Source organism: Phyllopteryx taeniolatus, chromosome 4 (assembly GCF_024500385.1).
Source record: "Phyllopteryx taeniolatus isolate TA_2022b chromosome 4, UOR_Ptae_1.2, whole genome shotgun sequence".
NCBI lineage: Eukaryota > Metazoa > Chordata > Actinopteri > Syngnathiformes > Syngnathidae > Phyllopteryx > Phyllopteryx taeniolatus.
The window spans coordinates 22,690,697-22,709,026 of record NC_084505.1 but is presented as its reverse complement, the minus strand read 5'-3'; the positions used below and the strand labels follow the sequence as shown (position 1 = coordinate 22,709,026).

Sequence of the window (18,330 nt, the reverse complement as noted above, 5' to 3'; positions counted from 1 at the left end):
GAAAGCAATGGGTTAGTTGCTGGCTATACAGTATACTCACTGGACACCATTAGGAACACCTGCACAATCAAATGAGAACCAAACATGCAACCTTTATTCTTCCAATGAAATTATAATCAAACAAGGTTTAAAAAAAAATCAATAACCACCATTGTTAAATCAGTACCTCTGTATGTGAATGCAAACTGAGCAATATTATTTTAGTAAAGGCAGAATTTTTCCATTTTATTGCAGAATGGTACCTAATGAAGTGTGCCATGAGTGTGTACTGCATTTCCAATAAATTACCACGATATGAAATAATTTCAAATTATAAATCAGGCTTTATTGGGCCATTAAAATAGAGTTGTCCCCCCACCGCCAAAAAATAGCTTTTAAAAAAAAAAAAAAAAAAAGCTTTTCTGATTTTGAAACTCAGCTGACTTTCCCGCCCCTTTACAATAACTTAAAAAAAAAACGTCCAAGTCATTCCATTTTCTCCTCAGTGGTGTACTCGGGTTCGTGCGAGTACGAGCATTTGTCGCCGTGTGTGCAAGTGCCCTGGAACAAAAGAGAAATGTTCAATGGCAACCTTGCTAAAATTGGGTGTCAACCAATAGAATTAAAGGCTTAAAAGGGTCTGTTTAAAGGCACTAAACATAGCCGTTAAAGCTAAAAGTCTTTGATCGAGTCCCAATATTGAAGTAGACGCAGCAGTTATTCACCTGTGCCTTTCACATAGAACTTCGCAATATGACCGCAACTGTGTGAAAGCCTTTTCACAATGGCTGCAGCTTTCGAGCATTTTTAGAATAGTGTATTTGACCAATTAGCCGAGAGACTAATCCAGTAACCAGATGAAAATTGATTTTGCATTATTTAAAAACATGCATGTGAGGTGCAGCTATTAATTTTGTCCACTTCTACATTGTAGTATCTGTGACTTTGAAATTGGTAGTATCATGTGGCTTTAAAAGCGTAGCCTGGCCTGGTGAGTGACGTGTGCGTCAGTGAACGAGTGTGTAGCTGGCCCTCGTTGGCCCAGGTTAGCGGCGAGCTGCTAAATGGCTAAACAATATCCAGTCTGTGTGTTGACTGCCTAGGTGGAAGTTGTGGCTGAGCAGCTAGTATATGAATGTACTGTAATGTGCGTTTCATTTGATAAATTAAAAGTGGCTGAGGCTCTGTCTATATTTATTCATACAATACGTTCTAACTAGCGGTGGTAGGCTCCATTAAATTAGCTAACTATGTTTACCTTGTGTCAGCGATCGTAGCCATGCTGTTGTGTGAGCCAGTTTTGCTTGGCAGTAGACATTTTTTTTTGGGTGTTAAATAATCCCAAACATTCTGAATTCTGTATTTTACATACTCTTTACTCTCGCCAATTTATTTCTACACTACACAGAGTGGTGCTTGCGTTCGCAGTAACATTAATCCATGTCGAAAAATTATCACTGCGAAGATTTGAGGCAGAGCTTTTGCATCAACCTTTTTTGTATTCAAATGATTTGATTAATTTATTCAGCCCTACTCTTCACACATCTAACATGGAATTCCGCAAACACATTTCTGATGCCAAGAAAATGCTGTGTCAGAGGGGCCTTCATAAAAGCACAAGGGTGTCAAACTCATTGTAGCTGAGGGGCCACATACAGCTTAATTTGATGTCAAGCACGCCGGATCAAGTAAAATCACAGCATATGATGTATCATAGGAATAAGGTTTTTCCCTTTGTATTAATGCAAAGCTACAAAAGTGCATTGGGAAAATATTTGTCTTCTTTTTTTGGGATGATTTAACAAAACAACCTCAGATTTACTAAAACAATTTTGCTTCAGTATAACATCTACATGTGTACATAACTGATCACGGTGATTGAATTTAAAGGCACAAAACTACACATTTTTGGAACTGGAAAATATAGTATTGCACTTAAAATTAAATCAACTTACGAAGATCTAGGAATTACTGTCACTCCATTTCCTACATGGGCATGTCATGTCAAGTCATTGTGTAAACATCCCTCTGGTCTGGGTTCTCTTTGAAAGGCACAGGCAAATCAATTTTGTACACAGGAGAACCGACCTGTTTGAACTTTTTGCAGGGGAAGCTCTTGAGCTGAGTCGAGTCTGTGATCTGGTTCTTGCGCTTGTTCTGGTTCTTCATGCGTCTCTGCTGAAGGTTGTCGGCGATACCGCCACTGAGGGGCGCAAAGACGAAGAGGCAGAGGATGAGGAAATGTATTTCAAGGATGAAGAACAAGTCTTAAGACTGTGTCGGCATTCATTCATTAACTCCCTAGTCGCTTATTTTTTGTTGGGGAACCTATCGTCCGTTATTCGATAAAAGATTAATCTATTTCCTGTACTTGTGCTCAGGCTAAAACAATAAAAGTATGGCTTTGGTGCCATCTTGTTGCCAAGCAACTATAGTGGTGCCTTGACTTAAAAGTATAATTTGTTCCATGACCACGCTTGTAACTCTCAAAGCATCTTTTCAAATTGAAATGAATGGAAATGCCAATGATCTGCTCCAGTCCCGTTCCCTTATGCTCCTTCAGTCAAACAGACACAAACGAAGCAGAGTTTCACAACTGAGTGACTCGGTATGCTGCAGGTATATTAGTTTTTTTTATTTTTTCCCCCCAGAGGATAAAGAATATATAACTGTGAGGATTATTATATTGTCTGTCTACATGTGTTGTTGCACTGTTTTTCAAATATGAGTCACTTAAAGCATTTTAACAGCGAGACATAGAGGCTTTTCGTTAGCCCATCTGTGGCTTTTTACAAAATGTGTTAGCATTAAGCTAAGAATTTCCCAAGGCAAAATTATGTGGTTGGTTTAAACACACAAGGTGCAATTCTCCTTGTTTTATTTTTAGTCTGATGGTAAACTTCACCTGGGGGTGGCAATAAACAGCTCGAATGCTCATTTTTTAACATTTCACTGTGTGCCAAACTGCTCCTTGTTGTAAACGGAGTTGCGTTCGTTGCCAGCATCTAGCGCTTGTATCTCAAATGTTTGCTCACAAGTCAAAGCAAAAACACAAAAAAAAAAGAGCGAAGGCTCGTATCTCGAAAAGTTGGAAGTCTGGTCACAAGTTATTTTGTGTTGAAATGAGTTGAGGAGCTTAATTTAGAAAGTAATGCTTTGTGCCATCTTGTGGCAATTACTTGCAGATTTTTGCTATTCACGGTAGGGCTCAGTCCTGACTGTATAGGTATAAAGCTCACTCATCAGTGATATACATTTTTTTTTTATTAGAACACCACTGAAGTGTCAATCACGCCAGTGCTGTCGTATAATTACAAAGTACTGGATCAATGTTAGCTGGTGGACCTGCCGTAATAAATGTTAAACAAAAAAATAAATTACAATAACCAGTGGTGGTTCTAGAACAGTTTTACTATATATATATATATATATATATATATATATATATATATATATATATATATATATATATATATATATTGCTTAAATTGCTTGATAGCATTTATTTATTACTGGTATTTATTAATTGTATTAATTAATTGCATTTTTTTTATTGTATTCAGTACATTCTTTCATTGTATTCTGAAGCCTGACCAAGGACTAAGTATTTCAAGTCAGCATGTGATGCACTCGGTACACTGGCACAATGTAACCAAAATCTTAGTACAGTACTGCATTGTAACTTAATGGAGGGGGTGGACAGGGGGGTACAGGTACAGTGTTACAGGGGCACTGCCCCCACTAATGCCCACCCCTAAAACCACCACTGGCAATAACATTGTTTTGAGCTGAGTGTATTTTACAAAATTCCTACAAACGAAGCACTTTATGACTATCCCTGTTGCGATGTGTTCCTCTATTTACAGTATAATTAAAGGCATTTTTACGTCTCAACTCAAATTTGTCTCATGCCAAAAATCTAAACAATACCCTTGAAACAGAAAATATTTTTTCTGTATGGGTGCAATGCATCATGGGATATATTGATTTTCTAGTGACCATCTGTTGTTCACTACTATTCAAGACGCATTGTGGGATACATTGAGGGCACTATAGGGGATACCTACAGTCACTACACATTCGAACAGCACTACAAAATGGCAAACTCACTATATAGGACACAGAATAGTGGATAGAGACTGATTCCAAACACTGTCTGATTACCCAGTTTTTGCTCGGGCTTTGGGTCCCCAGAAGGCCTGCGGGTTCTCCTGGAAGCGGGTCAGGTGCCGCTGACGGGACTGAGGGTTGGCGTCGTCGCGCACGGTGAAACATGCTTCAAAGCTAGAAATAAAAACACAGTGAACAAAATGACTGACAGAGCAAATAGCATCCAGAGAGTGGCATCTAACCTGGGCTCAGTGGACAGAATTTTGAAGGCAGGCGTCATCTCCGAGAGTTTCTCCCGTTTCACCGGGTTGCTCTTCTCCTGCAGACGGGACGCAAGTTATCACGTATTCCACAATGCAAGCTTTTATTAAAAAGTCTAGGAAATAACCCTCCCAGTCTGCTAGGCAACACTCACGCAAAATAGACACAACAGCCTGACAAAAGTAAGACGTTGAAAATAATAGCGTGTAGTATAATAACAGTTGCAACACACATTTAGCCACATGGTGGCTTATTTAGCAGTCACACTCAATTAACAAGCACAATATACTGTAGTTTGAGTACAACTGCTAAATACCATGACCGTGGTATCAAAGAAAGTGTGGTGAATCTGGTATTATACTGGCATTTATTTTGTAGGCCTGACTTTTGACAGACAGGATACGTTACGCCGATGTTGCCTCAACTTGCCGAGCAAACGGGGAGGCTTGTTATTGCTGGGAGTTGTTAATCAACCCCTATATTGTGGAATACACCTTGCTGTCTATTGAACCCTTTTACACACTACGAGAGAAAGTTCGAAGTGCTGAAGGTAAACCCGATGTTAAATCTTAATTTACTACTTTGTGTATATATATATATATATATATATATATTCATTTCAAACTGTTTTCTGTATGTAAAACTATATTTACTTCCTATAAAATGTATTTTTTGCTAATATTTTTGGGTGTCTGAAACGGGTTAATTGGATTTTCATGATTTCCAATGGGAAATATTGCTTTGGTTTCCCTACGATTTGGTTTGAGTCAAATTTTCTGGAACGGATTAATCACAAAAACAGAGGTTCCACTATATATACTTTTTGGGAGAAATCTTTTGATGGTGTGCTGTGAGATTTTTATATCAAATATGCGCCTTGGCACAATAAATGCAGGTTACCCAGCAACGCATGATGTCCCAGATGGCGGCAGGCGGCGCGTCCGTCTTGATGGCGTTTTTGCAGGCGTGTGAGAGGGAAACTCTGTGACCGGCGTGCAGCAGAGCAGACCTGAACACATGTCAACTTTCTGTTAATGAGGCAGCCCGACACTGTGGGCCCTACCAGATGGCACTTTGCTTCCAGAATATGTCACATAATTAATAGGGAATGCTAATAAATACACTTAATCATGATGATCATGCTGATGTTGATATTTTGATTGGGCATGCTCACCAATGATTGCGCCCCACAAATTTTGCCGAGCAACAGGTGACCACAGAAACATGACACTAACCCTTGTTTGAAACCCTCAACCTGCCTTGAAACCCTACTTTGGAACAAACTTGAAAACCTAACCCTTGTTTGAAACACTGACACAACACTGAAACGCTAACCCTGAATTCAAACCCCAATGCTTGAAACCTCATCTCTGTCTTGAAACCCTAACTTGACACCCTAATCCTATCTTGAAATACAAATACTTGTGTAAAGGCCTAAAGGTGGCTTGAAACCTTAACCCAGGCTTCACACCCTAACCCAAGCTTCAAACTCCTTTCTTGAAAAACCGTAATCCTTATGTCAAACCGTAACCCAGGTTGAAACCCTCATTTGAAATCCCAACATTTGAAACTCTATACTTATTTGAAAACCTAATTTGGCTTCATACCCTAACCTTGGCTTGAAACTCTAACCCTTGTTTTAAACCAGAAACTTGTCTTGAAATTTAACAGCGGTTTAGAATTGTAATCTCAAACCATAACTTGAAAGCCTAATCCATATTCTAATTAAAAACCTTCACCCTGGTTGGAAATGCCATTTTGAAATCCTAAAATTGTGTTTGAAAATTTAGCCCAAGGTTGAAACTTTAAACCAGGCTTTGAATTCTAATTTGAAACCCTAATCCAGGGTTGAAAATCCCATTTGAAAATTCCACCCTTGCTTGAAACCCTCAACCTAATTTGAAACCCTCAACCTGTGTTGAAACTTCATTTACAAACCTTAAACTAAACTTTGACTTTTCTTCCCCTCAAGAAATTTCATAAGGTATTTTTTTCATATTCACATAATGCTACTTTACATAGAAACATCACAGATAGACACACCATCACATATGTAACCCAAGTATTGGTGCACGTGTACCTAAACTGTAGCAGAGGTGGTGTATTGCAGTGGATGGTGCTGCTCAGACTGTCAACTGTATAGTAAAGGGGCGTGTCCTCCAGCTCCTGCACACCATAAATGACAACATGGCGTCACACTAACAGGAAGTTGGGATAACGTGTCAAAATATAAAGGTTACCTCAGTCACCATGCTCAGTATCCCCTCGATACGCTTGGACGTCCCAAAGCGAGATGGGTTGCCAGAAATGGCGGTCAGAACCTTCTGGACAAAACCTTGGTCATGGATGGGTTCTGCCCAGATCGGACCGCCCAGCTGCGAAGACGACACACACAGACACACACACACACACACGATGATCCACTATGAGAGTATGAACATTAAATATTTCAATAAAAATAATTAGAAATAAAACATTATTATTATTGATATTAATAATTACTTTATCAGACTGCAAGATAAGAAAACATGATTAAAATTAATTTCATTAAATTAATTTTATTTTAACTACACAAAACACATTTTAGGCTAAAAAAATAATAATAATAATCTAACAATTTAATCAAATTAACTCGACATTTAGAAAAGTAAAAAGTATGTATATATCAGACATGCAAACACCAAAGGCATGAAAAAGGTGACAAAAAAAAAACAACAACAACATTGATCCCCGGGCCCCACAGAGATTTTTTATTTTAAAATAAATTAAGCAGTGCCCTGCGATTGGCTGCCGACCAGTTCAGGGTGTACCCCGCCTCTTGCCCGCAGATAGCTGGAGCATACCTCCAGCATACCCGCGGCCCTTGTGAGGATGAAGCGGTGCAGAAAATGGATGGATTGATAAATTAAGCAATCTGGAAGACTGAAGAGTACGATAAGGCTAAATTTTTTTTTAAAATTCACCGCTCAAGTATGTGTTGTTTTATATAAAATGTATTTATTTTTGTAATTTTTTTAAACCTCACCTGATGTCTCTGTCCACAGTGCTCACATGCTGGTCCCACCGGTGGTCCAGTGGCTGCAGAGTACTTTGTACTGGAATCGATAAATCACAGTCAGTCATGGGAAAAACAGGAAGCTCAAGTCCAAAGTTGCTTGACGTCTCACTGTTTCCCATTGTTGGTCCTCCTGCCCATCCTCTGCAAGTGGAACGACCCGCAGCCAACGCAGTTGTAGATCAGAGCCTGTTTGCTGCAACAGAACAGTTCAATTTCAGCTTCCTGATTTTCACAATACATTTTCCTTTGTTTCACTTTCAACAGTGGCAGTGTTTGGCCATTGAGGAGAGGAAGGGGCAAGGCCTTGGAAGATGCTTCAAGGTTGTGAAAAGTAGAGCCCCCTCTGCTGTCTACTGCTATTTTTAAAGCCTCATACACAGCGCCACTGGCCATTTAAGATGGCATTTTTTTGCTTTTTCCTGACGGAAGTTAAATAATTGAAATAAACTGCATCAAGTCTCACCTCATTAACGGCACTGATGAGTTCTTTCCATATCTGTAATTATTTTGTCAGTAAACCCTCACGTTGATGTAATATGCCCAAAATTTGCTTGAAAATGTCTATATATTCTATTAAAACTCACCTAAAAAAAAAAAACACTCCATACAGGTTTTTGGGCGCATGCATGTATATGTGTGTGTATCTGTATATGTGTTTATATATGTTTATATATATATATATATATATAGTTTTGGTGACTTCGGCCTTCGGGAAGTTACTTAAGTACAACATTTGCAACATACTATGTCAAGCCACACCTCATATTAATGGCATTGGCTAGGGCTTTCCAGATCTGTAATTATTTTGCAAATATACCTTTATATTATAATGTAATAAAGCAAAAATGTGTTTTATTTTTTGCTTGAGAAGATCTCATTTCCTATTCAAACTGACAAAGCAAAACAAAAACACTTCTCGATACAAGTAATTTAGTATTTTATCAAGGCCAAACGTAAGCCACTTTTTAATTGACCTGAAATTTTGCAGCCATTTTGTAGATCAAAGTTAGGGTAGTTTTTAGTGACTTCGGCGACTTACAGTGGAAGTTATGAAGGTTTACCTTTTCCAACAATCACAGTCATACCTCATTTTAAAAGGTATTCACAATGGCTTTCCAGATCTGTAATTATTGTCTCAGTATACCCGCACATGATGATGTAATAGGCCAAAAACATGCAATTTCTGGCTTGAAAATGCCTAAATGTACCTGTTAAACTGAAAAATCGACATTTCTCTCTTAAAAAAAAAACAATTAAATTAACCCCCATATTTTCTTTTTAACAGACTCCAAATTTGACCGATGTTTTGGTCTGAGTCATTTTCGGTGACTCTGGCCTTCAAGGGACGTTACTGATGTTACAAAAGCTGCAGCAAACCACATCAACTCAAACCTCGTATTAATGGCACTGGCGAGGGCTAAACAGACCTGTAGTTTTTTTTCAGTATACCCTCACGTGATTATGTAACAGGCCAAAAACATACGTGCCTGGCTGAGTTCTTGACAGTGGCCTGTCCTGTGAAGACGCGCACAAATACCCGAATGTAAAAGTCCACGCTCACAGACAGCAGCGGCTGAACGTATCGTTGGTACACGTTGGCCCGCTGGTCCAAACTGTGGAGGATGATGCGCAGAGCCTGCGGAGAAGACAAAGTTTATTTGAGGCTAAAAAATTATGCTGAATCTTTTTAATCACATAGCAAGATATAAAAATATGATGAAAATGATATTTTCAAAAACTACACAAAATGCATTCTAAGCGAAAATATATGTTTGTGGAAAAAAGTTAAAACAATAAATAAAACTGAACTGATGAAAAAATACTATGGATTAAAAAAGATTCAATCAGAAATACTTTAATAATAAATTACACAAACGGGCGGCACGGTGGGCGACTGGTTAGAGCGTCAGCCTCACAGTTCTGAGGACCCGAGTTCAATCCCCGGCCCCGCCTGTGTGGAGTTTGCATGTTCTCCCCGTGCCTGCGTGGGTTTTCTCCTGATCCTGTTAGCATTTTATCCTGATCAGCTTTAATGTCATAATTCGCCAATCCGATCGGTCCACAAAAAGACATTGACTCCGCATCGCCATCATGTCCAGTATATTTGAATCCAGAAGCTTGTTTATTTTGTAGCCTTGTCGTGTCTTTTGACATAGTACTGTAAATATCTGACCGCCAATAAAGTTATTTAAAAAAAAATAAAAAATAATCGGCGGTGTGGGACAGACAACACTGAATGCCTGGATCAGACTACAAGACAAATTTGGTCCTTCACGATTGCACTAGGTCAAACTACTCCAATAAAACCTTGTATTCCGATACCACTGCATCCCGTCTTTTACGATCACTGGACTCAACTGAAAAGCGACCGGATACACTCGTTATCATGGCGACGACAACAACAATGGATCGCGTCGTGTGTATTATAAGAACAAAATGGGGGGAAAACGTGCTGGTGGTCACCGGTGCTCAGGAGAGGACTTTATTTCACGGATTGCTTGATGTGTGTTCACATATTTTTAATATGAACGGCTCGCAAGCAGGCAACAAAACGTTATGTAGCCTAGCAAGCTAGTGCTAGCACTGACTGTTGTATGTAAACATGCCAGCGTTCTGTCGAATCCTGGTCTAAAGTTTCGGTGTGTGTTAGGTAATTTAATTACAATAAAGTTATTTAATTACAGTAAGTTAGCACCCATTATTTCTGTCATGTTGTAATGTTGGTTTGACCTGATTGATTAGAATACATGACTTGAATAGAGAATACTTTTGTTGAAGATCCTCAGTATACAGTACACAAGTATATACAGTAAATGAACAAGTAAATACACATTGGCCCATCTTGTGATTGGATCGGTGATCGTTTATCGTTTTTTTTTAAACTCGCTGATCGGTGATCAGCCCCAAAAATCCTGATCGTGTAAAGCCTAGTTTGCGAAAAGTCTAAAAAAAATGACACTGCAAGATAAAAATGAATAATTACAGAGTTAAACTAATTTAAATCTTTTTTAAAAAAAAAAAAATAAGGACAATACATTTAAGGCTAAAAAAAATTGAAAAAAAAACTTTTTAAAAAATAACACTACAAGATAAAAAAATATAATTGAAAATGCATTTTAGGTAAGAATCACTTGGAAAAAAAGTTCAGTCATGCTGTAAAATAATCACATTTTGATTGTTTTTTTCTTTACGGTGGACGTTCAGTTCAGTGCAGGGCTGGTTTTCATTGTTCTATAATCACAGTTCTTTTTGACAGGTTATATACAGTGTTCTTAAAAGCCTGCCGTTAGAACACAAAACTCACTTTTTGATTGACACTCACCAGCTCGTGACAATATTTGGCTTTGATAGAAACGGAGCCATATTTGCTGTAGCATGTCTCGCCGCTGTTCCCCGCTAACACCGCCATGTCTGTGCACGTGATGCATAACAGGCCTGCGAGACAAAAAGATTTGATTATCGATTGTTTGTTTAGTATTGGTTTTGAGTTCAAATAAAAAAACTATCCCTACCTCCCTCGCTGACAGACTGTACTGCGGCGTCCAGAAATGAAGCTGGGCTGCCGTAGGGATCGAGATCGATGACGTCGTAGCGATCGTTCCTCCCTCGCATCTCATACATAAGCATGCTGCATTCAAATGATAAAATAATAAAAGTAACTCGAAATGCTAGTTCCATCAGAAATTGTGTGTGAAAGGTGAGTGAACACATCATCAAGACGAAATGCCAGAGATAAATTAAGGTAGGGCTGGGCGATATGGCCCTACAATACAATATCATATATTTTTCACAAATTTATCATTTACGATTTTAATCGGGCGGCACGGGGACGACTGGTTAAAGCGTCAGCCTCACAGTTCTGAGGACCAGGGTTCAATCCCCGGCCCCGCCTGTGTGGAGTTTGCATGCTCTCCCCGTGCCTGCGTGGGTTTTCTCCGGGCACTCCGGTTTCCTCCCACATCCCAAAAACATGCATTAATTGGAGACTCTAAATTGCCCGTAGGTGTGAATGTGAGTGCGAATGGTTGTTTGTTTGTATGTGCCCTGCGATTGGCTGGCAACCAGTTCAGGGTGTACCCCGCCACCTGCCCGATGATAGCTGGGATAGGCTCCAGCACGCCCGCGACCCTAGTGGGGAGAAGCGGCTCAGAAAATGGATGGATGGATGGATGGATGGATTTTAATCCATTTTTTTTCAACTTTGTCCAAGGATGACGCATGGCAATGCTGGAAATAGGGACAACATGATGTCCATAAACCATCTGACACGGATTTAAACAATGTGGAGCAGTGTGGTGAGTTCAGTGTCCAGACTTTCCTTTGTACATCTTTGATACAGGCATACCATATATAGATTTTCGCCGAGGATAAAGGCTATATTGCCTGTGAGTATTGTTGTATGCTCCTTCTGCATGTGTTGCTCCCGTTGGTGTTCAACTATAACTTGGTTAAAGGTTGATAACTACCACAACATCGATGCTACATTTGTTTTGCATTGTTTGTTAGCATTAAGGTAGCAGACTTGTGTAAGACAAACTTATTGTGGGTTATATTAAATACATAACGTGTACTTCTCTTTGTTTTAAGTTTAGTTGTCAGTAAACTTCAACTGGCTGTAGCATAAAGCAGCTCAAAGCAAGCACTTCACTTTTTGAAGAATTGTTCAAACTGCTGCTTGTTGGGACTTTCACTGGTACCATCAAGTGCTGGTTAGTCAAATTTTTGCTCACAAAACAAATATATATACATTTTTTCACCTTAAATCTGCCAAGCGATGCGATGACTTGTGTCTCGGAAAAACTCCTAAGTGGGGTAACTCCTACATGGAGGTATCACTCCAGTTCCTTAGTCCAAATGCACAATCATCCTTATAAAGTTCAAGAAACTGACCAATAAAATGGCTGCTGGTGGCGTAACAAAGATGGCCGAGCATGTAACAGGTGATCCTACCTGGCGTCCTTGCAGCTGGCTTGGAGAAGCTCGCCCACCTTGTTGTACTCGGCGTTCCTGGCGATGAGGACAGCGGCTTTGTGGGAGAAGTCGTTGGCGGTGACGCTCCGAAGGCCCGGCACTTCTAGTGCGAAACGCACCGAGCGCAGACCAGATGCCGCCAAACCCTCAAGCACGCGAAGCCCACGCTGGAAACCCAAAATGGCAGAAATCCACATCCAGTCAACATAAGGCGGGACTATATCACATATGTGCACAAGTCATAAGTAAGTCTCAAGTGTTTTTTTGGTTGTTGTTTTTTGGTCCTGTTCGGCTGTTATGTCAAGCAGAAAGGAGGATCTGTATCCCTTTTATGACGGAACAGTTATATTGTGTCACAGTTGACTTTTGAACCTGCAGCTGTGGTTTCTTTGCATTTTGATGGACATTTGAGAATCACAGTCGATGAGTCAAACAGAACACGGTTTTTAGAGGGGAGTGACAAAAAAAAGGGGAGCGATTGAAAAGATAACTAAATATAGGAAAATAAGACAAAAGACAAAGCATGAGCTGTAAACAAGATGACGAAAGTAACTCATTATATGCCTAGAACAATGACACATTAGATATGAGTCTTGTATGGGGCAGTAGTACTACACCCTGTGAGGGAAGGACAGGCCAAGGGCAGGAGGGGAAGCATGCAGGACAAGGGCCGTGAACCCGGCTGTACAACAAGTGTGGTGGGAGGGGCTATGTAAATTATAAACGTCTACAGGACCAGAGTGTGAATGATGGGGTTACGCAAGAAAGGTGTCATAACTTATTTGTCACAATGAGTCAGTGGGCCCACACCCAGCAAAAAAGTCCCAGGGGTATGTCTCTGCGGAGACTTGCAAGTGAATTGACACTGTTTCGCATGCACAATGAGCGTCCTGCAATTGCTGTGCCTGCAGCGCGGGCCTGAGGAACCCACCCACTCAATCGAGAGGCGGGGTCGGGCTCATGAGTCCACCCGAGAGCAGCCTGGTGGACGGGACACGTCCCATACAGAGGGACCCAGGGCGGTCCACCGGCCACACCGAGGCGCGCCAAAAACCGGCCACCTAGAGGAGGCCGCACGGACCCAATGCCACCCCCCAAATTTAAACTTTCAAGCAAGTCCCAACTCCCAAGTTGTTCTGGCAAAAATCAAGTAAGTCAGGTTGAGTCCCAACTACACAAGTGAAGCCATTACTTTGGTTATAAGCAAGTCATACATACAATCATGGAATTTAACAATTAATATCGGAAATTATAATCATTGTTACTGGAGGTGCCCACTTTTTGCGGCAGGTCTTGGTTCCATTAGTGGTGGTTCACTGTAGTTACCTCGCATTTCTGGCCCACCGTTGCCGTGACAATGGCCGTCTCCTCAATGTTGGTCTTCCCGTCCTGCGTGTCAGCCTCGCTGGGGTCATCTGACAGTGACACCACCACTCGCTCCTTTTCACCGGGCACCAGAACCTTCACACCGCGCTGAGCCAGCACTTCTCTGGAAAACTCTGTGATCACCGCACATCTGGAGAAGCAATGAAGATGAAATGTCTTTGATTTTTACAACAAAAAAAAAAACGTACATTAATTTTCATTGAAGACAAAATTGGATATGAATTTTATAAAAACAGTCATTATTAGTTGGTTGACAACTAAATGTATGTTAAATTAAAGACGAAATTACAGTTGATATTTATCTATTTATGTTTTACAAAAACATACATGTTAGCTATGTGCAGAACGTCACATGACCAAACCCGGAAAACAGGTTAGGAGATTTTCTGTTTGCTGTGATAACGCATAACTACAGGCTGAAGACATGATAGTTTGAACTCGAACTTGCTAAAATTTTGTTTTCTTTATGGATGGTGTCTTCGGACAAAAGTTAAATACATGTGTATCATTTATTTATACAAATATGATATGGTATATGGTGGCCGACTGGTTAGAGCATCTGCCTCACAGTTCTGAGGACCGGGGATGTATGGAGTTTGCATGTTCTCCCCGTGCTTGCGTGGGTATTCTCCGGGCACTCCGGTTTCCTTCCACATCCCAAAAACATGCATGGTAGGTTGATTGAAGACTCTAAATTGCCCGTAGGTGTGAATGTGAGTGTGAATGGTTGTTTGTTTCCATGTGCCCTGCGATTGGCTGGCAACCAGTTCAGGGTGTACCCCGCCTCCTGCCCGATGGTAGCTGCATCCAGCACTCCCGTGACCCTTGTGAGGATAAGCGGCTCAGAAAATGGATGGATGGGTTACTAGAGTTATGAGCCACTCTGCATTTTCACAAGCCACAATTTTGTTTTTCCTGATCGCAATACATTCTTCAAGAAGGGGTGCTATGTTAGTCCTGTAATGAGCTGGTAAACGCCACACAAAATGGACATATGCTCTTTAAATACCACTCGTACTTACGTTAAATCGCGATTAAACTCCTGGACAGGGTTGTAAAACACCTCGTTGGCATTGGGGAACAAGATGGCTGCCTTCCCCTCCCTCACCACTGTCTCTCCAGGCAGGAGCCCAACGGGAGGAGACTCCTCCTGCTTCTCAACCACCGCTGGCTTGGCGACGGTAAAGTCAGGATCCTGAATAGCTGTTTTCAGGGGTTCCATGGAGCTGCCAGCACACCACCGAAGTGCTGCAGGGGGCGGGAGCAGGCGAGGGGTGATGATAAGTTGGAAGAGACGAGCAGCCCGCACTATCATAGGGATGCAACACCTGAGGGTATAAAAAAAATACAGTAATACCAATCAAACATTACTAGGTAGGTACAGTAAATGCAGAAAAGCTTGATTTACTGCAGGAATGTCCAAAGTCCAAACCAGGGACCATTTATGGCCTGCTGAACATTTCTGAATGGGCTGCCTTATATTGTAGTAAGAAAATTATTAGGCCTATATCAAAAGGTTGCAAGAAAAAAGTAAAATGTTGAAAGATATATTTTTTTGCTTTGTCAAATGTCAATGAAAACATCACACTGTAACTTTCTTAAAAAACATCCAGCGGAAGGCAAATGGTCCCAAACATTCCGAGCAACATTTCTAACGCTAACAAATTGCAGTACTAGAGAGGTTTTGGTGGTTTACTCTAAATGTCACAATTCTGACCGCATCACCTGTTTCTTGGCACCGGGCTATCCTGTCAACATGTTATCGTAATATCGACAAAATGTCCCCGCCACAACATTAGCTGGTTACCGTCGCCGAATAAATCTCACTCGAATAAGTGTCTCTCCTCCCGGTGACACCTTGGTTGTTACTTAGAACTCCGTCGGTGATTTTTTTGTTTTGTTCCTTTTTAATAAAGCTGTTTTGCCTCGTAGTAGCAGAAACAGTCACGCTCACGTTAGCATACAGGGGCCGCCATGTTGGTAGGCCGGCCTACGGAATCCCGCGTGCCAGCAATAAGAAAAAAAGCGAAGCACATCCTGATTCTGGATCCGAACGTCAGGGTAACGCAGGGGTAACGGTGTAACATGAGGACAACCCCCTTCGCTCTCCTCTTCCTCACACCCGGCCTACTTTCCATGCGAAGAGCCTTGAAAACACATCAACCCGCTCCCTTGAATAATCTTTTTTTCATCTCTGCAAAATCCATGATGGTAAACAACTAAACACAGACAGTGATTAGTTGGAATAAACCTAGACTGAATTGGAGGTGGAAGGGGGGAAACAATAGTAATTCAAAGATGAGCACCTTAGATAATACAATATTTAAGGACAGCTAGAATAACAATCACTTAGTCATGAAAGACAACTTGTCCTTTCAGACTGTACCTGAAGGCAACACCTGACAGACAATAGAGAGGGAGAGAGGTTCAGCGATAGATAGATAGATAGATAGATAGATAGATAGATAGATAGATAGATAGATAGATAGATAGATAGATTTATGAGGCAACACCAAGCTTGATAGATATGTCGATGGATATTTTAATATTAAGGAGACTACGGTGCCCTGGAAGTGCAAAACAATATAAGAAATTGTGAAACACTTTTACATTTCAGAATACAAATTAGCAAAACAGAAACACTTTAACATTTCAGAAAACAAATGGACAAAAAACGAAACACTTTAACATTTCAGGAAACAAATGAACAAAAACTGAATCACTTTTACGTTTCAGAAAACACATTAACAAAAACAGAAACACTTTTACAGAAGACGAAACAAATTAAAATTTCTCGGGAAAACCCGCGCCTCTTCAACGTGATTGGCTCCTGCATCGTGGGAAAGGTAGGCTATGCAGATGTAACGAGATTTCCATCCCATTAGGTTTAGGACTAGGGTTGGGGTTAAGGCAGTTAAGGATGAGTTAAGGTTAGGAGACAACACCTGACTTGCTAGACAGACAACAGAACATTTAAGGGCGTTTGTAAACATTTAAGGACGTTTGTAAACAATCACTAAATTTTGAGGGGAAAAAGTATAAGTTCAGACACTCCATGCAGGCAACATGTGACTTAACCAAATAGATGTAACATTGTAAGACATTTGGAACAATCACTCAACTGTGATTTCAGGCAGCCCCTGAAATAAGGAGGAAAAATAATTTGTTGTAGATAGGATAGGTAATGTAACATTTAAAGACATTAGGAATAATCACTCAGTTGCAAGAAGACAAATGTGATAGGCTATTCGAAGGCAACACCTGCCTTAATTAGATGGACGTAACATTTAGCACATTTGGAAATTGGAACAATCAGATGTATCATGTGATGCGTGAAAATGTCATTTTAGACTGTCTATGAAGGCAACACCTGACACAATACCAGAGATAGATCATCTGTCAATTATCAGGAAAAATTGTAATTTCAAACTATGCCTGAGGGCAACACCTGACTCAATTAGATTGTGGTAACATTTAAGGACATTTTGGAACAATCACTCCGTCAACATGAGAGAGAACCTGTGATTTCAGACTACCCATGAAGGAAAAACCTGACTTACTAATTAGATGGATCTAACATTTAAGGAAATTTGGAAGAATCGCTCAGATGTGAGTGCAATAATGTGATTTCAGACTATCCCTGAAGACAACACCTGACTCACGTGGGAAAAAAAACTTTTTTTTAAAATCAGTACACTATATTTGTTAAGTACATTTCAGCTGTACAGTGGGGCAAAAAACGTATTTAGTCAGCCACCAATTGTGCAAGTTCTCCCACTTAAAAAGATGAGAGAGGCCTGTAATTTTCATCATAGGTATACCTCACTTGTGAGAGACAAAATGAGGGGGGGGGGGAAATCCAGAAAATCACATTGTCTGATTTTTAAAGAATTTATGAGCAAATTATGGTGGAAAATAAGTATTTGGTCAACTACAAACAAGCAAGATTTCTGGCTCTCACAGACCTGTAACTTCTTCTTTAAGAAGCTCCTCTGTCCTCCACTTGTTACCTGTATTAATGGCACCTGTTTGAACTCATCAGTATAAAAAACACATGTCCACAACCTCAAACAGTCACACTCCAAACTCCACTATGGCCAAGACCAAAGAGCTGTCAAGGGACACCAGAAACAAAATTGTAGATCTGCACCAGGCTGGGAAGACTGAATCTGCAATAGGTAAGCAGCTTAGTGTGAAGAAATCAACTGTGGGAGCAATTATTAGAAAATGGAAGACATACAAGACCACTGATAGTCTCCCTCGATCTGGGGCTCCACGCAAGCTCTCACCTCGTGGGGTCAAAATGATGACAAGAACGCTGAGCAAAAATCCCAGAACCACACGGGGGACCTAGTGAATGACCTGCAAAGAGCTGGGACCAAAGTAACAAAGGCTATCATCAGTAACACACTACCCCGCCAGAGACTCAAATCCTGCAGGGCCAGACGTGTCCCCCTGTTTAAGATAGTACATGTCCAGGCCCGTCTGAAGTTTGCTAGAGAGCATTTGGATGATCCAGAAGAGGATTGGGAGAATGTCATATGGTCAAATGAAACCAAAATAGA

The 18,330-nt window shown here is 40.6% G+C and overlaps 1 protein-coding gene across 5 annotated transcripts; it reads right to left on the bottom strand.

The window, feature by feature from the left end:
• Window positions 1-72: 72 nt before the first annotated feature.
• On the bottom strand, window positions 73-15,886 carry trmt1 (tRNA methyltransferase 1). 5 transcript variants are annotated; one of them, XM_061770690.1, is made up of 16 exons: window positions 15,720-15,886; window positions 14,788-15,093; window positions 13,706-13,895; window positions 12,359-12,546; window positions 10,921-11,036; window positions 10,731-10,843; window positions 8,896-9,044; window positions 7,518-7,601; window positions 7,376-7,445; window positions 6,591-6,725; window positions 6,431-6,516; window positions 5,251-5,359; window positions 4,332-4,408; window positions 4,144-4,263; window positions 2,068-2,182; window positions 73-540 (listed from the first exon to the last, which is right to left on the bottom strand). In XM_061770690.1, the coding sequence occupies exons 1-16, from the start codon at window positions 15,725-15,727 to the stop codon at window positions 466-468; spliced, it is 1,941 nt and encodes a 646-aa protein (XP_061626674.1). In that variant the 5' UTR covers window positions 15,728-15,886; the 3' UTR covers window positions 73-465. The 5 variants fall into 5 exon arrangements, with proteins under 5 accessions (XP_061626674.1, XP_061626675.1, XP_061626677.1 ...); XM_061770691.1 differs by having other exon boundaries at window positions 15,491-15,768; XM_061770693.1 differs by having other exon boundaries at window positions 15,573-15,768.
• Between the last annotated feature and the right edge of the window lie 2,444 nt (window positions 15,887-18,330).